Source organism: Amblyomma americanum, chromosome 7 (genome assembly GCF_052857255.1).
Source record: "Amblyomma americanum isolate KBUSLIRL-KWMA chromosome 7, ASM5285725v1, whole genome shotgun sequence".
Taxonomy (NCBI): Eukaryota; Metazoa; Arthropoda; class Arachnida; order Ixodida; family Ixodidae; genus Amblyomma; species Amblyomma americanum.
The window spans coordinates 151,535,382-151,560,102 of NC_135503.1; the positions used below are offsets into that span (position 1 = coordinate 151,535,382).

At 47.8% G+C, this 24,721-nt stretch overlaps 1 protein-coding gene across 17 annotated transcripts in view; it reads right to left on the bottom strand.

Annotated features, from left to right (window-relative positions):
- Positions 1-24,721, bottom strand: part of LOC144096683 (solute carrier family 41 member 1-like) — a 94,557-nt gene that overhangs the window by 42,047 nt on the left and 27,789 nt on the right. For all 17 annotated transcript variants that reach the window (XR_013306810.1, XR_013306811.1, XR_013306809.1 and 14 more), the window contains exons 4-5: positions 19,679-19,750; positions 12,608-12,899 (exon numbers count right to left, since the gene is read on the bottom strand). Coding sequence is in view for 8 of the 17 variants with exons in the window: in XM_077629524.1 (XP_077485650.1) it covers positions 12,608-12,899; positions 19,679-19,750 (364 nt within the window). In the remaining 9 variants the exon portion in view is untranslated. The remainder of the gene's footprint in view (positions 1-12,607; positions 12,900-19,678; positions 19,751-24,721) is intronic.

Here is a 24,721-nt window from a genome sequence, read left to right on the forward strand (position 1 = left end):
GCAAAAGGAAATGCGCTGAGCAGTGTTTGCTTCAGAGAGCGCAAGTGCCTGGTGAGATATGCATGACATATACACAGAGGAGGTACTGAAGCTCTGCAAAGTCGTTAATCTATGTATGTCCAAAGAAGATCACGTTGACCATCTCCTAAAGGGCATCGCAGAAGACGTCGTCTACAGTTTTCTTATTAGTAAAGACAACTTAAACTCAGCCACGGGCATCATCAAGCATTGCCACACCTTTGGAACTCTTAAGCTACGTTGAATTACTCCGAAGTTTGGCCAATTGCCTAATGTCACCATTGTCGCTCGCGTGGATTTCCATGAGCCTGTGAATGCTGTGAATCTTCCTGACATCATTCGTCAGGTCGTCCATGACAAACTTTCCCGGCATCAAGATCTTGGGTGCCACAGTGAAGTTCTGTATGAGAGCTGTTCTCTCCAGGCAGCTGCAGCCAACCGCTCCTCCCGTAATAGTTAATTCAGTCATGGCCCTACCTGTGAAACTCGCATCGATTACAACAAAGCTGCCCAGGTCATCCGTCCCTACCCTAGTGCACCAGCTCATCCGCAACACCACCAGCAGCAGCAGGAGTATGATGGCCGCTTCAAAACTGGCTATGAGGAGTGCTATTCCTGCCCTCGCGACCCACCAGTTTGTTACAAATGTGGTCTGATCGGTCACATAACCAGATTTTGCTGTTGCTGGGGACAGATTTCCTGTTGCCAGCGCCAATGGTCGAGCCCTCGCAAGAGTTCCAGTGAGCCTGTTCATGACCTCATCTTTACATGTTCTCAGCGCCCATCCAGTTACACACTGGGACGACTCCCCTGCCTCTGACCGAAGCCCTACTCCACTCCCGCAACGCTCTCGCTGCTCGCCTTCTCCCCGACGTCGTTCCCCGCCGCCGCCAGGAAACTAGCGTGTGCGGCCGATGGAGGTGCAGTCGCAGGGTCATCGATATTGCCAATTCCTCTGCCCATCATTATGTTAAAGAACTGCTTTGAAGAGTTAGTGGACGGTATTTTCGTCATGGCCTTAGTGGACACTGGTGCCACAGTGTCAGTGATGAGTTTAGCTTTCACGAACCGTCTCAGTCATAAAATAATGTTTGGTTTAGATTATCACCATCATCATCATCATCATCAGCCTGACTACGCCCACTGCAGGGTGGTCTAGGGGGAGAATCATTGGTTCCATTTGGTATTTGTTTTGCAATTTAGTGATCACTGGCCACATGTGCTGAACTGAATTCACGGTGCTTCCTCGCTCTACGTACGACATCGTCGTAGGTATTGAGTTTTAAAACTAGTGCGGCGACACTCTCAACTTCCGCAGGGGCGGCATATCATTATGTCCTCATCTTCAGTCTGCTCTTATAGAAGACTCGCCGCTGGATGCCCAAGCTCTTTCTGTCTCTGCAGACACCGTCGTTCCAGTGATGTCCACCATATTCGTTCCCAATGTGTCCCCGAGCACGGTTTCCAATGCCTTCGATGTTGTGGTGAAACCTGCTTTGCTTAACTGTGCAATAATAATAATAATAATAATAATTGGTTTTTGGTGGAATGGAAATGGCGCAGTATCTGTCTCATATATCGTTGGACACCTGAACCGCGCCGTAAGGGAAGGGATAAAGGAGGGGGTGAAAGAAGATAGGAACGAATAGGTCCGTAGTGGAGGGCTCCGGAATAATTTCGACCACCTGGGGATCTTTAACGTGCACTGACATCGCACAGCACACGGGCGCCTTAGCGTTTTTTCCTCCATAAAAACGCAGCCGCCGCGGTCGGGTTCGAACCCGGGGCTTAACTGTGCAAAAAAGGCGTGCTGGTGCCCCACAGCCTTGTCCGTGTGACCAAGGGCCACGCCACTCTTTGGACTGTTAATCATTCCAATGAACCTGCCGTATTGCCACGTGGTTTAAAACTAGACAGCTTTGAAGAACGGCTTTCTGTGCCAGTTGCCGCGCTCACTGACAACGCTTTCCGCCCAACTAGACGGCGCGGCCATACCGAATCTCAATTCCTGGCCATGGTCAGCAAACCCCTACTCTCCAGTGACTGCCGGATATTGGTGGCCATTCTTTTTAAGCATGCGGACGTGTTTAACTTTGCTCGCGACCAACCACCGCCGATTCCAGCTTCCCGTACACATCACATGATAATTACTAGATCTGCACAACAGATTCGACAGAAGCCATACTGCGTGTCACCTTCAGAATGTCAGATAATTGATGAAAACGTCCGTGACATGTTGCACCGAGCCATTATTCAGGAATCTTCAAGCCCTTGGGCCGCTCCAGGGATCCTCGTCAAAAAGAAACATAGCACATGGTGATTTTGTGTCGACTGCCGCCGCTTTAACACTGTCACAAAGAAGGATATTTACCCGTTCCCCTGCATTGATGATGGCATCGACTGCCTCTACTCAGCCTCCTACTTTTCTTCCGTTGATTTACGGTCCGGATACTGGCAGATACTGATGCACCCAAAAGAGAAAGAGAAGACAGTGTTCGTGACCCCTGATGGGTTGCATGAATTTAATGTGATGCCATTCCGCCTTTGCAACGCTCCTTCCACTTCTGAACGATTTATGGATACGTGTTTACATGGACTGTAGTGGCAAGCTTGCATGTGTTATCTGGACGATGTTGTTTTTGGAAGGACCTTCGCCAAACGTAACAGCCGCTTAGCCGTTGTCCTAGACTGCATAGAGAGCGCGAGCCTCGTTCTGAACTCTAAGAAGTGTCGCTTTGATGGACGCCAAATTACTGTGCTTGGTCATCTGCTTGACAAGAATGGTGTCAGGCCTGATCTGCCACGGTGGCTCAGGGGTTAGGGCGCTTGGCTACTGATCCGGAGTTCCCGAGTTCAAACCCGACCGCAGCGGCTGCATTTCAATGGATGCAAAACACTAAGGCACCCATGTGCTGTGCAATATCAGTGCAGGTTAAAGACCCCCAGGTGGTCGAAATTATTCCGGAGCTATGGCACCTCTTTCTTCTTTTCTTCTCTCAGTTCCTCTTTATCCCTTCCCTTATGGCACCTTTCAAGTGCCCGCCGATATGTGACACAGATACTGCGCCATTTCCTTTCCCCAAAAACCAAAAACCGATTTCTGACCCGCAGAAGACTGAAACTGTAAGCAGTGTCAAAGAGCCCAAATCGCTGATAGAGCTCAGGAGTTTCTTAGGGCTTTGCTCATTCTTTCGGCGCTTTGTCTCCAAGTTCTCTGACTTAGCCTACCCGCTTACAGGTCTCTTGCAGAAAGACATTCCTTTCCAGTGGACTCCCGAATGCGACTCCGCGTTTCGCCAGCTCAAGTTTCTCTTTGCCTGGCGGACAATGTTGCATCATTTCTGACCAACAGCGCCCACTGAACTCCACTGTGCTGCCAGCATCATCGGCGCGGGTGCTGTGCTCATCAACACCACGAGGGCAATTAGCATGTTGTAGCTTACGCAAGTCGCACCCTCAGCAAGTCTGAACGCAATTACACTGTGACAGCCTCCCAGGAGCAAGAGTGTCCCGCTGTTGTTTTCGGCATACAATGATTTCGTTCGTACCTATATGGACGTGTCTTTACAGTAGTCACAGGTCATCATTCTCTCTGCTGGCTAGTGAATCTGCATGACCCGTGAGGTCGGTTGGCCCGCTGGGCATTAGCCTTCAAGAGTTGAACTTCACAGTGTCTTACAGAAGTGGCCGCCAACACGCCAACGCAGACTCCCTTTCGCAGCTATTACTTCCGATGATGAAACCTTTGACGACTATCTCGCCACTGTTTCCCAAGAGTTTCCGGACCTTGGCACTTTCAAGATCGAACAATGCAAGGATGAGCACTTGGTGCTGCTTTTTGCAGAAGCCCGTGACCTGACATCTGCAAGCCCTTTCTGCATTCGCAACGGTTTACTCTACAGAACGAATTACTCATCTGGAGGTGCACGCTTTATCTTCATCGTTCCCGCTACTCTCTATTCTACACGCAATGCACGGTGACGTCATGGCGGGGCACTTTGGTTTTGCCAGGACACTTAACCACGCCAAATAATGTTCTTACTGGCCAAAAATGCATAGCACGATTCAGCGTTACGTGGCCACCTACATGCAGTGCCAGTGGTTCAAGCTTCCCAAAACATCTCCGCCGGGACGCTTGCATCTTGTGACACCTGCAAGCGCACCATAAGAACAAGTGGGTCTCAACCTGCTAGGCCCGTTTTCCCGCTCGTCCAGTGGTAACCGATGGGTCATTGTGTGCATTGATCACCTCACCCGTTACTGCGAAACTGCTGCCCTACCTTCCACCACCTCTGCTGATGTCTCGATCTTTATTCTTCATGCTGTCATTCTCCGGCATGGACCTCCACGCGTCGTTATCAGTGACAGCAGCCGCCACTTTACGGCAGACATTTTGGAAGAGCCTCTGCACCATTGCTCTAGCCACTTCCGCCACTCGACGCCGTACCAACCTCAGACGAATGGACTCGTTGAACGTACCAATCGGACAATCACGATCATGCTTGCCGTGTTTGTTGATTCCCATCATAAGAGCTGGGATGATGTGCTTCCCTTCATCACATACGCTTACAATATGTCGAGGCAGGAAACAACTGCTTATATCCTGCTCTTCCTTCTTTATGCCCGTCTGCCTCGAACCTCCCTCGATAGCATCTCGCCTTTCTCTCTCGACATCGAGCCTTCTATTGCAAGCCCTATGCCGCACTGAAGAAGCCCATAGGCTTGCCCGGATACGCACCATGGCCTTGCAGGATCGCTCTAAGCAGTGTTACGACCTCAGGCACAAAGATGTCAGCTACCTGCCCAGTGATACTGTAAGGTTGCGGACGCCTCTCCACAAGCGTGGTTTATCCCAAAAGCTGCTGTCCCAATACACAGGCCCGTTGATTATGCTAGCTCGCTTCATTGACCTGAACTATGTGGTCTCTCCCCAATCTACGCAAGGACACCGTTCTAGGAAAACCCAAGTCGTGCATGTCGCACGTCTACAGCCTTTTCACTCTTGGGATATAGGCTGACTGCCCAGAAGGCTTCGTACGCAAACTAGGAAGTATCACGCACTACCTATGAACCCTGAAGGAACAACGATGTTGGTATGAAAAAGAAGAAGCTCGGCATCTTCCTGCTGACTTTACAAGCTCGGGTCAACCAGTCTCTGTAAATAGCATTTGTAAATAGAAGTGTACATTGCTATGTGATTAAACTGTTTTATCAAGTGCATTCTGTATGCTGTACGTGTTTGAATGGTATCGATGAAGTATAGTCGATACCGTATTTACACGATTGTAAGTTGACCTATTTTTCAAAATTTGAAAATTCGAAGTGGGAGTGTTGACTTAAAATCAAAACCACAGCATCGCACCATAAATAAAGGCGAGACAAATGAGATATCATGCATGTTACAGCGTGGTTGCATTTCTGCTGCGCAGCTTCGTCGCATCGCTCTTGGTGCTCGCCTTGAGCAGCTGCTATGTCAACGCGCAGAACTGGCATCCCCACCCAGCGCAAGGCGGCTGATGGTGGCTGTCGATAAGCAGCAAACCGGCACCAGCCCACTCCCCACACGCGGCCACAGATTGCATCTGCTGATAAGCGGCGGCGGCCGACAACGCATTCGCATTCTGCTCTTTATAGGTGTCGTCCAAGTTTTTTTGTTTACTTTCAACCATGCACTTGGCGCTCGAGGGAGCGTCGACAGTTGATGGAAGGGCCACTGTTCCAATCGCGGCAGCACCGCCACTTGAAACCGCAGCGGCGTCGGGGAGTGTCGGTAGCCGACGGAAGAGTCGACGCTGCTCATGCATAGTTTCTCTGAAGTGGCTCTGACGCATTTGACTACTGCTGGCCGCGTTTCACAAGTTTTTAATTTAGTGCTTCGTCATTTGTGCTCTGGGTCCGGTAAGCGACTGGTGCTCGTTCACGGCTACATTCAAGATGGCTGTCATTCTTTACGCTGAAGAAACGAACTGCGTGCCGCAAGTTCGACGTTCGCAATGGGTGTTACAGGTGTGGCAGCTGCAGCGAGACGAAATTTTCAGCTGTTCCACGCGATACGGCTGTTTGCGAAGTGCGGGATTACGCTGCACGACAATGTTAGAACGACGAGCTGTGGGACAGCAGCAGCGATCACGACTGCAGCGCTGGTGAGGACGATGGCACAAGTGTGGACGAGTAGTCCAGTGACTAATACATTTTCGCTTTGGAATGTGTCCATGGGCGCTCCCGCGCGCCACAGCCGATAGCGATAAGCGGAGGCGGCAGGATAGTGCTTTCACGTTCTATTATGAAAGTCGAAGTCTAAACGAACTGCAAGTTTGTTTTTTTTTCCCCAGAAATGTCATCTGGGGGGGTCGACTTACAATCTGTAAATACCGTGTACATGACACAATGGGCCCTCTCTGATTTACCGTGCACAGAGAGCCCGCTGGCTGCCAGAAAATTCTGTCCTGACAGGAAGGCGCATCATGGTCACATGGGCTGGCGGCCACAGGAACTAGACACCGAGTATCACGGTGGCTAGACCAACCAGCGATCACAGAAGACAGAAGCCATCTGCTGCTTCATGTGTCTTGTTGCTATGCACACGTATGGTAGAATTAGGCTCCTAGGGAGCGATAGAAATTATGTGAAGTTATTGAGGTCGACTACATCATCATCATCATCATCAGCCTGACTACGCCCGCTGCAGGGTAAAGGCCTCTCTCATGTAGTTTAGAAGAACTTCTTGTTGGGCAAGTTGGTACATTGCTTTTGAAGAAACCATGTTGCGCATAAAAAGACAACCACAGGAAAGGCCAAAGTTACAGAAAGAGCGCAAACTATCAACTGGGTTTATTTGTGCGAAAGTGCCTTATATATGCAAGATCACATCAAAAGAACAAGGAGGTTGAGAGAGGGGGTATATCCAAGCAACTCCTGATCAACAACAGGTGCGCAGAAAATACTTTTCCTTATTGTAAAGTTTGACGGAAGTGTCGCTAATACATTTATCACCTTTATCTTTTATGTGATAGGCCTCCAAAAGCTCACGCGCTGTTTTGTTGTTACTTTTGCCTAGTATTTTAATCTGCTTAAGCAAAGGCTCGCATCCACTGCAATCAAAGCAATGAGCAGGCAAGTTAGCTCCTTCCTTATTCCGAATGGATCGGGCATGTTCCCCTGCGCGTTCATTCACGCAACGGCCTGTTTGGCCCACGTAGGCACATCCACACGTGAGTGGGATTTCATACACCACACCAGTGGCACATTTAACGAACGTCTCAGCATGTTTGATGCCGCATCCACTGCCTCTAGTTCCTTGGGTGCCGGTTCTCGGGCACAAGGCTGCGAGTTTCCGTGGGGCAGAAAAAACGACAGAGACGCCATGCCTCTTGGCCACTTTTTTTACATTGTGCGCCACTTTGTGTATGTATGGCATCACCACGATCTTCTTTTTTGGCGGCGGCACATCCACACTACCTCGATTTCTTCTTTTTATCTTCCTAAGAAGATTCTCGGCCACGGCTGATATGACATCGCAGGGGAAGCCGGCTGAAAGCAACCTTTCAATTTGATTATTGAAACTAATATGCATTGCATGCGGGCATGATTTGGTGAGGGCAGATTCCAGGCACGAGCTTGCAATTGCTCTTTTGACTACCTTAGAATGCGCAGAATCAAACGGCAGTAGCTCTTTCTTTGCTCGTGGGGCATAGTGCCAGCAGGCGTGTTGTGAGCCGAAGTTCAGGTTGATATCTAAAAACTGCAACGACCCACTAGAAGGAAGTTCATGCGTGAAGGTCAGACCTCGCCCATACTGTCTAAAGACAGTTAAAATTCTACTCACTGGATCAGTGTGGGTCAAGGTTATTTGTTTGGATAAAACAATCAAAAAATCGTCCACGTATCTAAAACACTTAAATACCCCCAGATTAGTAAGCTCGTCCATTAGGGAGCGGTCAATGGCGGCTAAAAATATGTTACAAAGAACAGGGGCGACGCAAGAACCGATACAAATTCCTTGTTTTTGAATGTAAAAGTTGTCTTTAAAAGAAATGAAGGTGGCTTGCAGATAAAATTCGAGCAAAGACATGAAGCTATCTGCTGAAACACCTGCAGAGTTTTGGAAGCCTATTACACCGCTTCTTTCAGTACAATCTCGGACAGCAACAAACAAACCTTGATGCGGCACTGAATAAAACAAATCCTCAACATCTACTGAAAAGGCGTAGCCTATATGGTCATTGGAGTTGAAGAAGGTAACAACATCAGTCGAGTTCTTTGTAAAAAAGGGGTCTTCAATTTGTAAAGTATTAAGGTGCTTCAGTAAATACTGGCTAATTAGAAACTGCCATGATCCCTTCTCACTGACGATTGTTCTAAACGGCATTGAGTCCTTGTGCGTTTTTGCAGTAAAGAACACAAACAGCGCTTTTGTCTTACATGCAGTTATTGAGTTTGCCAGCCTGGTCAATTCAAGGTCTCTGCACAAAGTAGCAGCTCTGGTCTTGATCCTTGTGGCGCTGGGTTTCACCCGGACGAAGTTCTTTGCGATGGCTTGGAGCGCCTTCTCGTTAAAAACTTTATCACGTAATACGACGAACCCTCCGTTCTTGTCTGCCTGAAGCAATCGTAACTCATTTTGCCTAAAAAACGAGACCACCCTTTTGGTTGGGTCTTTGGCACACCTGGTAGACGCCGTGTTGACTTTTTTGGTCAAGGCTTCTACACCTTCCAGCAGGCACCTTTCTTGATCTTCTTGGTCAGCCTGGCTTGAAATCCGTCGGTTGATTGCTAGCAGGTCGTGGGCTGGGACTAAAGGCTGAAGACTGTACTTGGGGCCTTTGCTAAGAACGCTTGCAACATCTTCAGGCAAAACCACGTCATTCGGGACCACAAGGCTGCTGGTGCCAGCAGTTTTGCTCATTGTTCTGCTGTGAACCAGAACCTGCTGAAGACACTGGGCCCACCAAAATTCAGACATCTGGGCGGCAACTTTTCTGGCAGAACGCAGCTTAATTTCTGCTATCCAGGTGGGGTCAATCGCAAAGCAAATCGAGCGCAAAAGGTCTTGGAACCTGCGCAATTGGTTCCAAAGTTCCGATCTTAAGTATCTGCAAATGCGTTTCAGAATGGCCGTTCGTGGTTTGATGATGCCGAACAGTGAACTTACTTCTTCGGGAATAAATCCCTTCCGGAGGCAGAAGGCGATGTACCTGGCTCGACATGTAGCACTGGCGATGAAGTTGACACAGGCGTTGACTTGTAAAGATGAAGGAGGAACATTTATAAAAGGGCCCACGGTGCTCATCAGGTAGTTTAGAAGAACTTCTTGTTGGGCAAGTTGGTACATTGCTTTTGAAGAAACCATGTTGCGCATAAAAAGACAACCACAGGAAAGGCCAAAGGTACAGAAAGAGCGCAAACTATCAACTGGGTTTATTTGTGCGAAAGTGCCTTATATATGCAAGATCACATCAAAAGAACAAGGAGGTTGAGAGAGGGGGTATATCCAAGCAACTCCTGATCAACAACAGGTGCGCAGAAAATACTTTTCCTTATTGTAAAGTTTGACGGAAGTGTCGCTAATACATTTATCACCTTTATCTTTTATGTGATAGGCCTCCAAAAGCTCACGCGCTGTTTTGTTGTTACTTTTGCCTAGTATTTTAATCTGCTTAAGCAAAGGCTCGCATCCACTGCAATCAAAGCAATGAGCAGGCAAGTTAGCTCCTTCCTTATTCCGAATGGATCGGGCATGCTCCCCTGCTAGTTCATTCACGCAACGGCCTGTTTGGCCCACGTAGGCACATCCACACGTGAGTGGGATTTCATACACCACACCAGTGGCACATTTAACGAACGTCTCAGCATGTTTGATGCCGCATCCACTGCCTCTAGTTCCTTGGGTGCCGGTTCTCGGGCACAAGGCTGCGAGTTTCCGTGGGGCAGAAAAAACGACAAAGACGCCATGCCTCTTGGCCACTTTTTTTACATTGCGCGCCACTTTGTGTATGTATGGCATCACCACGATCTTCTTTTTTGACGGCGGCACATCCACACTACCTCGATTTCTTCTTTTTATCTTCCTAAGAAGATTCTCGGCCACGGCTGATATGACATCGCAGGGGAAGCCGGCTGAAAGCAACCTTTCAATTTGATTATTGAAACTAATATGCATTGCATGCGGGCATGATTTGGTGAGGGCAGATTCCAGGCACGAGCTTGCAATTGCTCTTTTGACTACCTTAGAATGCGCAGAATCAAACGGCAGTAGCTCTTTCTTTGCTCGTGGGGCATAGTGCCAGCAGGCGTGTTGTGAGCCGAAGTTCAGGTTGATATCTAAAAACTGCAACGACCCACTAGAAGGAAGTTCATGCGTGAAGGTCAGACCTCGCCCATACTGTCTAAAGACAGTTAAAATTCTACTCACTGGATCAGTGTGGGTCAAGGTTATTTGTTTGGATAAAACAATCAAAAAATCGTCCACGTATCTAAAACACTTAAATACCCCCAGATTAGTAAGCTCGTCCATTAGGGAGCGGTCAATGGCGGCTAAAAATATGTTACAAAGAACAGGGGCGACGCAAGAACCGATACAAATTCCTTGTTTTTGAATGTAAAAGTTGTCTTTAAAAGACAACTTGTGTTTGTTCTGTTTGTGTTCTTTACTGCAAAAACGCACAAGGACTCAATGCCGTTTAGAACAATCGTCAGTGAGAAGGGATCATGGCAGTTTCTAATTAGCCAGTATTTACTGAAGCACCTTAATACTTTACAAATTGAAGACCCCTTTTTTACAAAGAACTCGACTGATGTTGTTACCTTCTTCAACTCCAATGACCATATAGGCTACGCCTTTTCAGTAGATGTTGAGGATTTGTTTTATTCAGTGCCGCATCAAGGTTTGTTTGTTGCTGTCCGAGATTGTACTGAAAGAAGCGGTGTAATAGGCTTCCAAAACTCTGCAGGTGTTTCAGCAGATAGCTTCATGTCTTTGCTCGAATTTTATCTGCAAGCCACCTTCATTTCTTTTAAAGACAACTTTTACATTCAAAAACAAGGAATTTGTATCGGTTCTTGCGTCGCCCCTGTTCTTTGTAACATATTTTTAGCCGCCATTGACTGCTCCCTAATGGACGAGCTTACTAATCTGGGGGTATTTAAGTGTTTTAGATACGTGGACGATTTTTTGATTGTTTTATCCAAACAAATAACCTTGACCCACACTGATCCAGTGAGTAGAATTTTAACTGTCTTTAGACAGTATGGGCGAGGTCTGACCTTCACGCATGAACTTCCTTCTAGTGGGTCGTTGCAGTTTTTAGATATCAACCTGAACTTCGGCTCACAACACGCCTGCTGGCACTATGCCCCACGAGCAAAGAAAGAGCTACTGCCGTTTGATTCTGCGCATTCTAAGGTAGTCAAAAGAGCAATTGCAAGCTCGTGCCTGGAATCTGCCCTCACCAAATCATGCCCGCATGCAATGCATATTAGTTTCATTAATCAAATTGAAAGGTTGCTTTCAGCCGGCTTCCCCTGCGATGTCATATCAGCCGTGGCCGAGAATCTTCTTAGGAAGATAAAAAGAAGAAATCGAGGTAGTGTGGATGTGCCGCCGCCAAAAAAGAAGATCGTGGTGATGCCATACATACACAAAGTGGCGCACAATGTAAAAAAAGTGGCCAAGAGGCATGGCGTCTCTGTCGTTTTTTCTGCCCCACGGAAACTCGCAGCCTTGTGCCCGAGAACCGGCACCCAAGGAACTAGAGGCAGTGGATGCGGCATCAAACATGCTGAGACGTTCGTTAAATGTGCCACTGGTGTGGTGTATGAAATCCCACTCACGTGTGGATGTGCCTACGTGGGCCAAACAGGCCGTTGCGTGAATGAACGCGCAGGGGAACATGCCCGATCCATTCGGAATAAGGAAGGAGCTAACTTGCCTGCTCATTGCTTTGATTGCAGTGGATGCGAGCCTTTGCTTAAGCAGATTAAAATACTAGGCAAAAGTAACAACAAAACAGCGCGTGAGCTTTTGGAGGCCTATCACATAAAAGATAAAGGTGATAAATGTATTAGCGACACTTCCGTCAAACTTTACAATAAGGAAAAGTATTTTCTGCGCACCTGTTGTTGATCAGGAGTTGCTTGGATATACCCCCTCTCTCAACCTCCTTGTTCTTTTGATGTGATCTTGCATATATAAGGCACTTTCGCACAAATAAACCCAGTTGATAGTTTGCGCTCTTTCTGTACCTTTGGCCTTTCCTGTGGTTGTCTTTTTATGTGCAACATGGTTTCTTCAAAAGCCTCTCTCATGTCTCTCCAATTCACCCTGGTCTTTGTCAGCTGTGGCCACAGTATGCCCGCAAACTTCTTAATCTCATCTTCCCACCTAACTTTCTGCCACCCCCTGTTATGCTTGCCTTCTCTTGGAATCCACTCTGTTGCCCTGAAGGACCGACCAGTAGCTATCCTGCCTTCGCATTACATAACCTGCCCAAGCCCATTTCTTCCTCTTGATTTCGACTAGGATGTCATTAACCCGACATTTTTGTAAGGGCTGCCAGAGCCTGCTACATGCACCCATAAGAGGCCTACCCACCGAGGCAAGAGTGCAGGAAGCTGCCGACCAGCGCCAGCAGGGCCAGGGTGGTGAGGTCGCCGAGGGAGGCGGCAATGGGTGTGGCCACGTTGTCCGGGTTGACACTGCACTTGCGCGAGCCAATGACCACGCCGATCATGACCAGCCCCAAGGCCAGGCTGGCCACGCTGGCCGTCAGCAGGCTGCTGGCGCAGAGCAGCAGTGCGTGCTGCCACACGAACACGCCCTCAGGGATCCAGCCCATCACAACGGCAAAGAGGGACGCCAGGAAGCCCACGACCGTTGCCTGGCACTGCACTCACACACCACAACACATGTGATGTCAGTACACTGCTTGCACTAATTACAACCTGTACTTGGAGACATGCATCTCTCATAGCCTGAGTAACTTTGGGATGCTAAACCCCATAAACCAAACCAATAGTGCAATGCCTGCACTAACCATAATCTGCACTCAAGACTCAGACACCCTTGTGTTAGTGCACTGCCCATGCTAACCATACCTGTACTTGTAATAGGCCTAGCTGCAAGAGCAGAACTGCTGATGAAAGGGCCACATACACTAGGCCCACAGTAAAAGAGGAGGCCTGTGAGAATGCACAAACTCTCAGATGAACCTGACGCGTTTTAACAAACTTGAGCTGGAAATTAACACCTGTTTGTTTTCACTGTGTGCCTCGAGTGTTTAGGATGTGCAGCCACAAACCACAATGTGGCAGCAAAAAAAAAAAAGAAGTACGAAAAGAACACAATAGCCAGCATATTAGGATGCAGAACGGGCGCATCCACTCACAAGAGGTGAATGAAACCAAACACCAAACTCTTTGACATGCAGTGGCTTGTGTCACTGGCTACTGTGAACATAGACACAAAAAAAAATTGCTGGCCGTTCAGCACTGCTAACCATGAAATATTATGTGAAAGCAGGCTTTAGCAAGTGGAGACCAACACCACATACTTTAAAGCGCAACTGAAAGTGCCTGTTTCTTTTCCTTTCATGACTTCTGTGCACATATGCAAGTTGATGAAGATGACGACATGCAATGCACAGCATAATGCTCTCGTGCAGTGGCCAGTGAAGCTGATCGCCGCAGGTTCGAGACCCAGTCGCAGCAATATATATTTTATTTCTTCAGGTTCGCCAAGGGCATCCTCTAGAGCTTTAGGTCAAGCTTTACACAAGATTCTTGGTTGGGACCGTGTTAAGTAGCGCTTTCACACTAAGAAAAAAAAAAGGGCACACCTGAATGACAAATGCAAGGCAAGGAAGGCTAAACAGCTGCAAGTACTCAGTGTTCAGGTCATTTCGCCCCCGGCAAGATGCCAGCCATCTGTTCTCCTGTGGTCACCCCACTTCCCGTACCGAGAGAGAGAAAGCGAGACAAGCTATAGACATAAGATATACTCGTTGAAGGTTATGCAACAGCGCCGATCACTACAGCAGCAGCCAAATACTAGAACTAGCTTCTGGGGCGAAAAAAATATGGCAGGTGCTTCAGCAAAAAGGTCCATTCAAGCATTGGCAGGAAGTATGTGTGTATGCACAGGTGCACATATAGATTTATACTCCTCCTTATAGCGGGACATTGACGGCAGATCAGCAGCCCTGTGATGTTAAATTCTCCCTTATCACAGGAAGACGGACTGTGGTCACTTTTGCAGGGTTGATGGCTCATGCAAGAAATGCGTTGGTAAGGGCTGCATCAAACCATCCTTGATTTGATTTTATCAGGGCAAGGTTCTTGTACTGATGACCACACTGAAGCAATTTGCAAGAGAGGTTACAAAAAGTTTGGCTCTGTCCATCTGTCCATCTGCCCAGACCAGTCCAGCTGGACAGATGTACATTATGGTGCATGATTTACTACAGTGTGGCAGTTTTGTCTACAAGTGCAACACTCCTTTGCATCTTTACTATGCCAACTGGACACGTGTTCCGCCTCACAGGGCGGCTACTTACGACGGTCCTCATCTTCTCCTTGACACCTGAATGCAAGAAAAACATGACCAGCTTCAGGAATGGCACCACGCAAGAATTTAGTACCTTGTTCAAAGAGTTGTCACCAAGTCACTTTACTGCTTACAAAGGGCCCAGCGTTAGCGTCCTTCGATTTTCCCCCCATCAACAAGTGATACTGCCAAACACCTCATGCGATGAGTTGCGTAGGCTGGTGGGACCTCTGTGCACACTATCCCTGTCACTTCCGTACTCTCAAACCTTGGCTCTATGCCTGCCTTTCTTGCCCACCTTTCTTTGCTGCAATGCAAGCCTGTTGTTTTGCCTGTGGACAGTGATGTTCCATGCTGTAACAAAAATTCCCTCAATTACATCCACAATTCCCTATTTCAGGCCCCTTTTCCTAGCAGGAGCTTGAAAACCCCATCTATTGGGGAAAAGTGATGCAACTTCAAGCTTTAAATTTTCTGAAACTCCGTAAAAATTTATTTTCCAGAAAAATGTGCCTCTCAAGTTTCTGAAAAAGGAAAAATTTTCGGAATAAAACATCACTACTACCAGTAGGTCACACATTTAGAAGCCTGTTCGTATTTTACTGGAACGGTATACATCCCAGTAAGTGACAGTTTTGGATATGACCTCCCTCGTAGGCTAACACACTCGGGCAATGGCCTCACTGTTGGATGATTCATGCATCTCATGGCCACAGGCCTCAGTGACCATTTACAAACTGCACGATGGACATCCTGGACTCCACTCTCTACTCTTCACATTCGACCCTTTGTCCCCTCCCCAAATGCAGGATATCCTTCTACCCTTTGCTCCCTCTGTCTGTTCTCCTTCCGTACACAAGGTTGACAGCAAAATGGCTCCGCAATTACCTGTGCAAGCACGCGTACCATGCAGAACAGCACATCAGTCCTTGCCCATGCCAAAGAAACAAATGGCCCTTGGGTTGGCTGGCTAAAAGGTGTACTTGACAGAATATGCGAAGGAAGCAACTGTGGCCACTCGGCAAGACATGCAAGTTTTTTTATTCGCACGAAAGTAAAATGCACTACAACAGATGTTGCACAAGCCTAGTGAACAACCATACAATTACCCAGCAAGGTGGATGGGATGTTTCTTTCCTTTTCTTGAGCAGCAACACTTTCGAAAAAAAAAAAAAAGGTACTTATTCCTTTCCAACACTAGAGCCACAAGATTTAAGCCCACTAGACAAGAATGCAGATCTAGCAGTGATATATTTAGGTTGTCTTTCTTCCCCTCCGAGCTGTATGAGACTGGAATGCACTACCACCCAGTGATCGTATTAACAGCCCTTAGTGCATTTTTCTGGCTGCATAGATTGTCTGTAGTGCTGTATTTTGTGCTGCTGCAGATGCTGTTTCTGGTCTATCTCAAAGTGTTTTGTAAGTGTACACCACTACCTAATACGTGCAAGAAATGCGCTCAGTAAGACTACCGCATTTCCTCTGGGCAACTGTCGCCATTCCTAAGGTACTGCACCTGACATGTGCTCATTCCAAGTTTCTGTTTTTGCTGCAAGTTGACGCTTACATACATGTCTTATCCTCCCCCTTTTAGTACCCACATCGGAAAGAATTGTCTGGTGTTGGCGTCGTCGACTGTTTGAGGCCTCGCAACCGGCTGCTTTGGCAACCTAGATGGACCAGCTAGATCACGTGACCTTGTGGAGTCATCAAAACCTGCCCGCTGGATTGTAAGCAAACTACCCATTGTGAAAGGTGGCAGTTTAGTTAACGATTGCTGGCGAGAGGCTGCTCGGGAAGAACATGGGTCTCACAAGCCCCACCAGTGGTATGAGGAGTCCCAGCGATCTATGAATGTAAATTCAAGAATTACCAGTTCTGCATACATGGGCATTAACACAAGAACGCTATTGCGGCATACCCTTAAGGCGGAGCTTAAGTGTCCCCTCCAGTTTTTTTGGCAATCCTTTTGTGCGCATACAGTGTAATTTTTCATCCCTCAAACTTGCAATGATCACTGTGTATGAGATGTGTATCATGTGCTAACCCTGTGGGGATCTCGCCCTGCTTTGTCCCCTTTAGGGTTTGCTTTCCTGTAATGGGTCTTCCCTAGTTTCTGGTTATTTTAACTAACAAGGGAGGGCGCCGGCGGTGCAGCGACACGAGCGCCACCGACAGCGTGATTACTGCACGTGTGCACAGGGAGAGCACTGACTCTTCAGCGGGGGACTCATTGTGTACGGATGTTTCGGCACGGCACTCCACTCTCCACTAGCGGGGCATGGCCTTTGGTGGGAACATTCTCCCACCAGCTTGTCCTGTCTGGCCTTGGAGTTTGTTCCTTGCATGGGCGAACGTTCGCTCGGAACCATGCTGGTGAGTCGGATGGCCTCGATTCGTTCACGTATTTAGTTGCTAGCTGGCGTTGTTGTTGTTGTAGCAATAAATGCCCGTTTGTGTCAGCTAGAGTGCTGTTCCTTTGTTTCCCCAGATCACGGGGTGGAGTCCAAGCGGTTTTGAACTTTGTCAGCCGTGGTTAAGCGGGGAGAATGCACCACACAAATGCGTGTAAGTTCCGCACCCATGTATGGGCCGCACCCTGTTTTCCCGAAGGAAATATTAAAAAAAAAAAATCCGTGTAAGGGCCCACAATCCACATGGGAATAGCCTTCAAAATGCACGTGCCATGGCCCTCCGCGATAAGCTCCGGCTGTGAGCAGCGGCGCACTTGATCGCGGAGGCCATGCATGCACACAGGAGCTTCCAGGTGCCGCCCACGGATGGCACCCGAGGCCGCAGCTCACCATCATCATCGTCAACTTTTTCCCACTGCCGCAAGCTCCCGCTATCCATATCAGCATCACCAGCTCCAGCCTTTTGTCACTGTCAACGGCAAAGGAGTTCTGGTAGCAACCAGAACAGCAGCTTGCGCTTGTTAGTTTTCCATCCTCATGTTAACAGCGAAGAACGCAGAGAGGACATCAGAAGAGAAGCACACACAATGAGTGCTGACTTTCAACAATGTTTAATTGGAAAGGAAACAGCTTTTATATTCGCGCGGAGAGCACACATGTCACAGACACGTCATTTTACACCATGATGCACACGTCGTCCTGCACACTCAGAGCAAGAATAATGCATGCCGAACAGCTGTAGCTTCTTTTTTGTTAACCATATGGATGGCTTGCTTACGTATTGGTCCATTCATTTGGCTATCTCAGCAGCCTCAATAATCTCGCGCACCAGCTGTTCACTGTGTTTGTTCAACACTTTACATCGTTTGAATTCTGTGGCACATGTATTAGAAGGGCAATCCCTCAGATAAATATCTAAATGCTTGTAGGCTTGATCAATGCTAATTTTGTGCTCCTTCAGTCTCTCGTTGGAATTTAACGATGTAAAGTGTTGAACAAACACAGTGAACAGTTGGTCTGCAAGATAATTGAGGCCACCGACATAGCCAAACGAAGGGACCAATGTGTAAGCAAGCCGTCCATAATGTTAACAAAAATTGAACTTGAGCTGTTGGGCATGTAGTAATCTTGCTCTGAGTGTGTAGGACGACGTGTGTACCATGGTGTAAAATGACGTGTCACGTGTGCTGGTGTGCTGTCTGTGCAAATATAAGAAGCTGTGTCCTTTCCAATTAAACATTGTTGAAAGTCAGCACTTGCTGTGTCTGCTTCTCTTCTCGTGTCCCGTCCACGTTCTGCACTGTTAGCATTAGGATGGTAGCAGCGTTTGTAGCATATTGGTTCACTGTAGTTGTGGCTTTCGCGTGCTGCGCTGAGCAATGCAGTTTTAGCAGGATTTGACATGGCCGAGAAGTTCATCCGACGACGGTGCAACCAAAAGAATGCATTGAGGAACACAAGCTGAAAAAAGCTCTGCTAATCTCTGCTAAGTGATGGAAGCACGGAAAAATGGCTACGCGTTGCCAGCAGACATGCTGCGCGACTTCTTGTGGGATGAGTGTGCACCAGAGCACAGCACCAGCTCGGAGTCGGAATACTCCACGAGTGACGATTGAGCATAAAATAAATGCCGCTCATTCCGTGATTGGTGTGTTCTTACTTAAATTTATTTTTTTTCGCACATCGCGTGTATGGACCGCACCCCGAAAATTGGCCCTCAAATCTGGAAAAAACAAAGTGCGGGCCTTACACGTGTTTATACGGTAATTATTCCCTCCCCCCCATAAAGACCCCACAACCGCTGCCACAGCCTCCTGAGTGACTAGTGCAGTATGCATAAATAAAAAGCTCTCAGGCGATACTTAGTGGATCGTTTGAATACATTAGCAGCCAAACATTCATTATATCTGAGGTGGTAAACTTAAAGTCGTGACATCCGAGATCAACATACTATGTTTGTTACACCCTAGGTCCAGACACAAAAGCTTGTTACATATGAGCTGACATACTTAGGTTTAATATATCCTTGGCTAACACACCAAAGTTTGTTATATTTGGGGTGGCATACTAAGGTTCGTTATACCCGAGGTTAACGCATGAAATGTCGTTATATCCAAAGCGGCATACTAAGGATTGTTATATCCAAGATAGTGTACTAAGTTCGCACAAGTAGTAGACTACATTCCTTCATAGCACGGTGGGCAGGTAGCCACTGGCCGCCATTTTAAATGGTGGAAGTGCTTGAAAGAAAGAGCTGGGTAGATGTTCACAGCGTCAGGACTGTAAACCTGAGTGGTCAAGTCGAGCCCTGCAGGCAGCGTTTCAGGGCATATTCGTAAATCACTTGTGCGCACTGCATGCACCGACTTTCTTCAGGAAGGTGACGATTTCCTAGGGCTGGTACATGAAAACATTTCATAGGCATTTGCTGTTTGAAAATTCTTCAGGTGGTTCGATCGAGACTTCGGCGACCGGTGACTTGGTCTGCATGCAGCTGGCTGCAACTGAGTGGTGACGCCAAGGCTAGCAGATGGCTAGGCCTGCACTCGATCCAAATTTCAGAAGAAGCCAGTGCCAAGCTGCACTTAAACTGTCTGAACTGGCATGCACAGTTGTGGCACTGCTGCAGAACTTTACGGCGCTGCTGCACCAAGTGCAGCCAAATGCAAGAGTGGCATAATAGAGCACCAGAGATTAGAGCAGATACCTGAAGCAGGGCAAGGTTTCCCGTGGCCATCCTCCACTGCTCAACTGCTGTGTCCATCTTGCCCAAGTTGGCCTGTACGAAAAGAGTGGTGCACACCGTCAAGGGGGAAGGCAAAAATGTCTCTTAAGGGGGGACTTGGGAACGAAAATCTAGAAAAGAAAAAACGCATTTCAGAAAACACCACATTTGGTATCTACAAGGTCGTTCTAATTATATCCCAAAAAATTTTCCCCTAAAACAGCCCAGGAGATACTTTAAAAAACATTTTTGTGACCGGACAGCCGCCATTGGACTCTGAACCTGGCAACATTTAACGCTTACCTAGTTTGACCCTTATCTAGTGAGGCTCGCCTAGCAGTGAAAGAATGCAAAGATTATCTTATTTCATAAGAAAGGAGACGCCAAGGACTTGAAAAATTACAGCCAATCAGCTTACTGTCCGTTGCCTACAAGGTATTTACTAAGGTAATCACTAAAAGAGTCAGGGCAACCTTAGACTTCAATCAGCCAAATGACCAGGCAGGCTTTCGTAAAGGATATTCCACAATAGATAATATTCACACTGTCAATCAGGTGATAGAGAAATGTGCAGAATATAACCAACCTCTATATATAGCTTTCATTGATTACGAGAAAGCATTCGACTCAGTGGAAACCTCAGCAGTCATACAGGCATTGCAGAATCAGGGTTTAGAAGAGCCTTATGTCAAAATACTGGAAGACATACATAGCAACTGCACAGCTACCATAGACCTCCATAAAGCTAGCAATAAAATTCCAATAAGGAAGGGAATCAGGCAAGCAGACACAATCTCACCAATGCTATTCACCACCTGTCTCCAGGAGGTGTTCCGAGGCCTGAATAGGGAACAGTTGGGTATAAGAGTTAAAGGGGAATACCTAAATAATCTGTGATTCGCTGATGACATTGCCTTGCTGAGTCACCCAGGAGGTGCTCTGCAAATCATGATCAATGATTTAGACAGGCAGAGCAGAACGGTGGGTCTAGAAATTAACATGCAGAAAACCAAATTAATGTTCAACAGTCTAGCAAGAGAACAGCAGTTCACAATTGGCAACCAGGTGATGGAAGTGTCGAGGGAATGCGTCTACTTAAGGCAGGTAGCGACCGCTGATCCGGATCACGAGAGGGAAATAACTAGAAGGATAAGAATGGGATGGAGCGCATATGGGAGGTTCTCTCAGATCATGAATAGCAGGTTACCAATATCCCTCAAGAGAAAAGGGTACAACAGCCGTACCTTACTGGTACTCACCTACGGGGCAGAAAAATGGAGGCTAACGAAAAGGGCTCAGCTTAAGTTAAGGATAACGCAGTGAGCCATGGAAAGAAAAATGATAGGTGTAACGTTAAGAGACCGGAAGCGGGCACAGTGGGTGAGGGAACATATCGGTGTTAATGACACCCTAGTTGAAATCAAGAGGAAGAAATGGGTTTGGGCGGGACATGTAATGTGAAAGCAAGATAACCGCTGGTCCTTAAGAGTAACGGAGTGGGTTCCAAGAGAAGGCAAGCGTAGCTAGGGGCGACAGGTTAGGTGGGCGGATGAGATTAGGAAGTTTGCAGGCATAGGGTGGGCGCAGCTGGCAAAGGACAAGGTTAATTGGAGAGACATGGGAGAGACTTGCCCTGCAGTGGGTGTATTCAGGCTCATGATGATGATGATGATGATGAAACTGGGATTGGCAGATGTCAGTTGAGAATAATTTCAGTTGGCATGGTAAAGCAACTTGGCTTCAATAATGTTTGGCCACGAAATTTTCTATCGAGCGATTGCCGACCGAAATTAACCGTTCCGCTGCCATGGCATGTACAGGGAACGCTGAGCACCTAGAATGTTACATACTCAAACCAGTGCACAAGAGACCAAACCTTAGCACCAAGAATGTCGATGAAGACGGAGCTTGCATTCAAGTGAGGAGGCGCCTCCAAGTTTCATGATAGAAGAAGAGCGCCTGTATCAGCTGACACGCATGATGTACTCCAGCCACCTGTGCAGTTTCTTTTGAGGGCTCCATGATGGATCAGCGTCTTTTTTTTTTTTTTTTCAGACTGCCCACGAGGGCAGTGCGGCAGCGGCAGGTGCGGACAGTTTGCTTGCCTGCTTGGCACACGTGGCTGCAGACTGCCGTTTTCTAGGAGGCTTTCTTGAACTTTCCTGTTTTCTCAGATGTTCGGGACACCCGCGAAAAATATTGGGCACAGCATTCGCCAGCAGCACTGATTTCTTGGCGTAGTACTATTTTATATCGTATGCCGGGAAAGTGCTTTGTGCAGACGTGGTCGTTCGGTTGCAATATCCTATCTGCTCTGGGGATTGCCTGGCGTCAAAGTTCTAGGTGAGCAGGTTCTGACAGAGCTTTAAGAAGTGACACTTGGTCCGGACAACTCTGGTAAGCCGATCTACAGTTGGGTACAAAGCACTTACCCATAATCGCATCTAGTCAGCTTCCGGAGCTGGCTGGACCCCTCAAGTGTGCCACAGCAATAACCAATACATCACAGCCAATATGTATATATGTTGCGAGGACACATGCATTTGCACGACGATCACTGCGGCTGGTCCCAAACCGCGACACAAAAAGCTAATTCTAGCACTTTGTTCGTGCATGGTGCCTACCACAACGTGGAAGCCGAGAACCTAAAGTCCACACCTTGTGATGCGCTCTGGCAGCGCAAAACACCGACAAACGCAGCCTGAAATGGCACCGAAAGCCGTACAAACTGCTTAGCCGTATCCGCCACTCCGCAAGCGAATGGGCGCTGCGGCACTGCTGCAGTCGGCGCATGAACTAGAGGGCGAACAGGATCTCTGTGACTCTCTGCCAGCGCTGGTGGTCAGTGGCAACACATAAAATATTCTTACACCGTGGCCTGTTCTCATCACTCATTTTCCAGGAGTCAATCAACACCGGTTCAATTCCATGTGACAGACAGGTGAGCAAGTTCATCCCAGTCTTCAAAAAAGGAAGACATTCATTTAGAATAGCTATAGCCCAATTTCGATAATAAGCATCTTTTGTAAAATAACGGAACATATTTTATACTCTCCTACTGCTAACTTCCTAACATCCGTAAATTTTTCCATCCAAGTCAGCACGGTTTTCGCAAAAATCATTTTTGTGACACTAAACTTTCCCTTTTTCTGCACGACTTACATTTACACCTAGATAGTAGCAACATTCTGACTGACACAATATATTTAGATTCCGAAAAAGTATTTGATAAGGTTCTCCATGATCGTCTCTTACTAAAGTTATCACGCCTTAGCCTGCATCCTTGTATTCTAAGGTTGATTCGTGTATGCCAGCTCATATTCTTCGTCCTTAACAAACATGCTTTCAGATGCACCGCAAGGTACCGTGTTTGGGCCTCTCCTTTTCCTGATATACATTAATGACCTGCCTTATAACATTTCTTCCCATATCCGCCTCTTCACCAATGACTGGTCATTTACCGAGCAATAAACAACCCCACCGGTCATTTCACATTTTAAAATAACCTTACTCGCATACATGATTGGTGTAACACTGGGCTCATGCCGACGACCTGCCTGGAAATGTGTACCAAGCAAGTGCAGAGTGCGCCCGCCTGTTTACAGCAGAGAGAACGGAAGCTGTCAAATTCCATGCTGCAGCGCGCCCGAATCGGTCGCAATCGCATCGCTGGTGTTCCTTGTGATAGATTCCAAACGAAAATAAAATTTTCATCACGCTTTGCGATGCCAGAAAACCGCGGTTTCTTGGATGCCGAAAAGTGGCCAAAGGACCGCAGGCAGACTTGCGCTGTAGCATTCCACGGGGTGCGCTCAGTGAGCAAAATTTTACCGCTCTAAACAGCACTTCTGGCGCTGAAATGTGCCAAAAAGCACGAAAGAAGTGTCCCTCCGATTGTGAGCACATTCACACTTGGGAGTCGCGAGCGAGCTGAGCTTTCGGTAACGACGCCGACCGCGGACGCACCGGGAAACGAACTGAGCTGCTCCCTGGCTGCTGTAGTCGTCGCTAAGCGTAACCGTTTCACATCGGCCAAAGCAGACGAAACTCTCGAAAGCGCGCAAACGTCATTCCTGAGAGTTTTCGCTTCAAACGAGAAGGCAGCCCGCAGGTTGAGCTTGCAAGTGTGGGCGACGGTGTTATCGAGCTTCTGCCTGGTCGCAAGCGACTGCTGATCGCATGCCCTTTGCCATGTTCGACGCGAGGAGCTACTTTAAAAAAATCGGGAAGACGACTTTGGGGAAGCTGGTCGAGAAATTTGCTCGCCATTCGACATAATCGGCCTGCATCGCAATAAAACACCGCCCCTAGCTCTGTTGCACTTCTGACGGTGCAAATCGACCGATTACTTGCCAAAAACACGAAAAATCCGAGCGTCGCCAGTGGCGAGTCAGGCTGTCAACATGGCGGGTCAATGCAACCACGGTGTTTCCCGGCGATTTTCTCGAGCCGATCATGCTCGATTCGTGCCATCCGACTAGACAAACGGTCTAAATGCGTGGTAGGGTCATTGAATTTTGTTCCTAGACATCTGTCAACAGCGCAGACGTGACGCTGCGCAAACACAGACACTCGAACCGTAGAATTAGCACAGTGTCGTCGAAAACGGTGCGCTGAAAAACTCTCGCTTTGCAAACTTCACAGCTGCACACCTTGGGAAAAAATTGCCCAGTAATCATGAAAAGCCCCTACAGCAAAATCGTTCAGTTTTCACGATCGCGCTTAGTGCCCACAGTGAGTGGCTAATCGTTTTTTGAGTACAATAAAAACAACCACAGACTCGAGCCACGGCATTTGCGGCGCTTTCCAGCGAGATACTATTGTAGTCTTCCGTGAACCCCCCCCCGATAAAAAAAGAGGCCACTGTCTTTGAAAGACCCCGAAATACCCTCGCAAAAGCGGCCACTGCCTTCGTGATCTGAAATACCCCAAAGGTTGAAAGCATGGGCAGCGACCGTGGCCTCGTGCAATGCTTGGTCAGATTACAGCAACAGGGATTGCACACGCCCGGTAAAAACTTGAAAC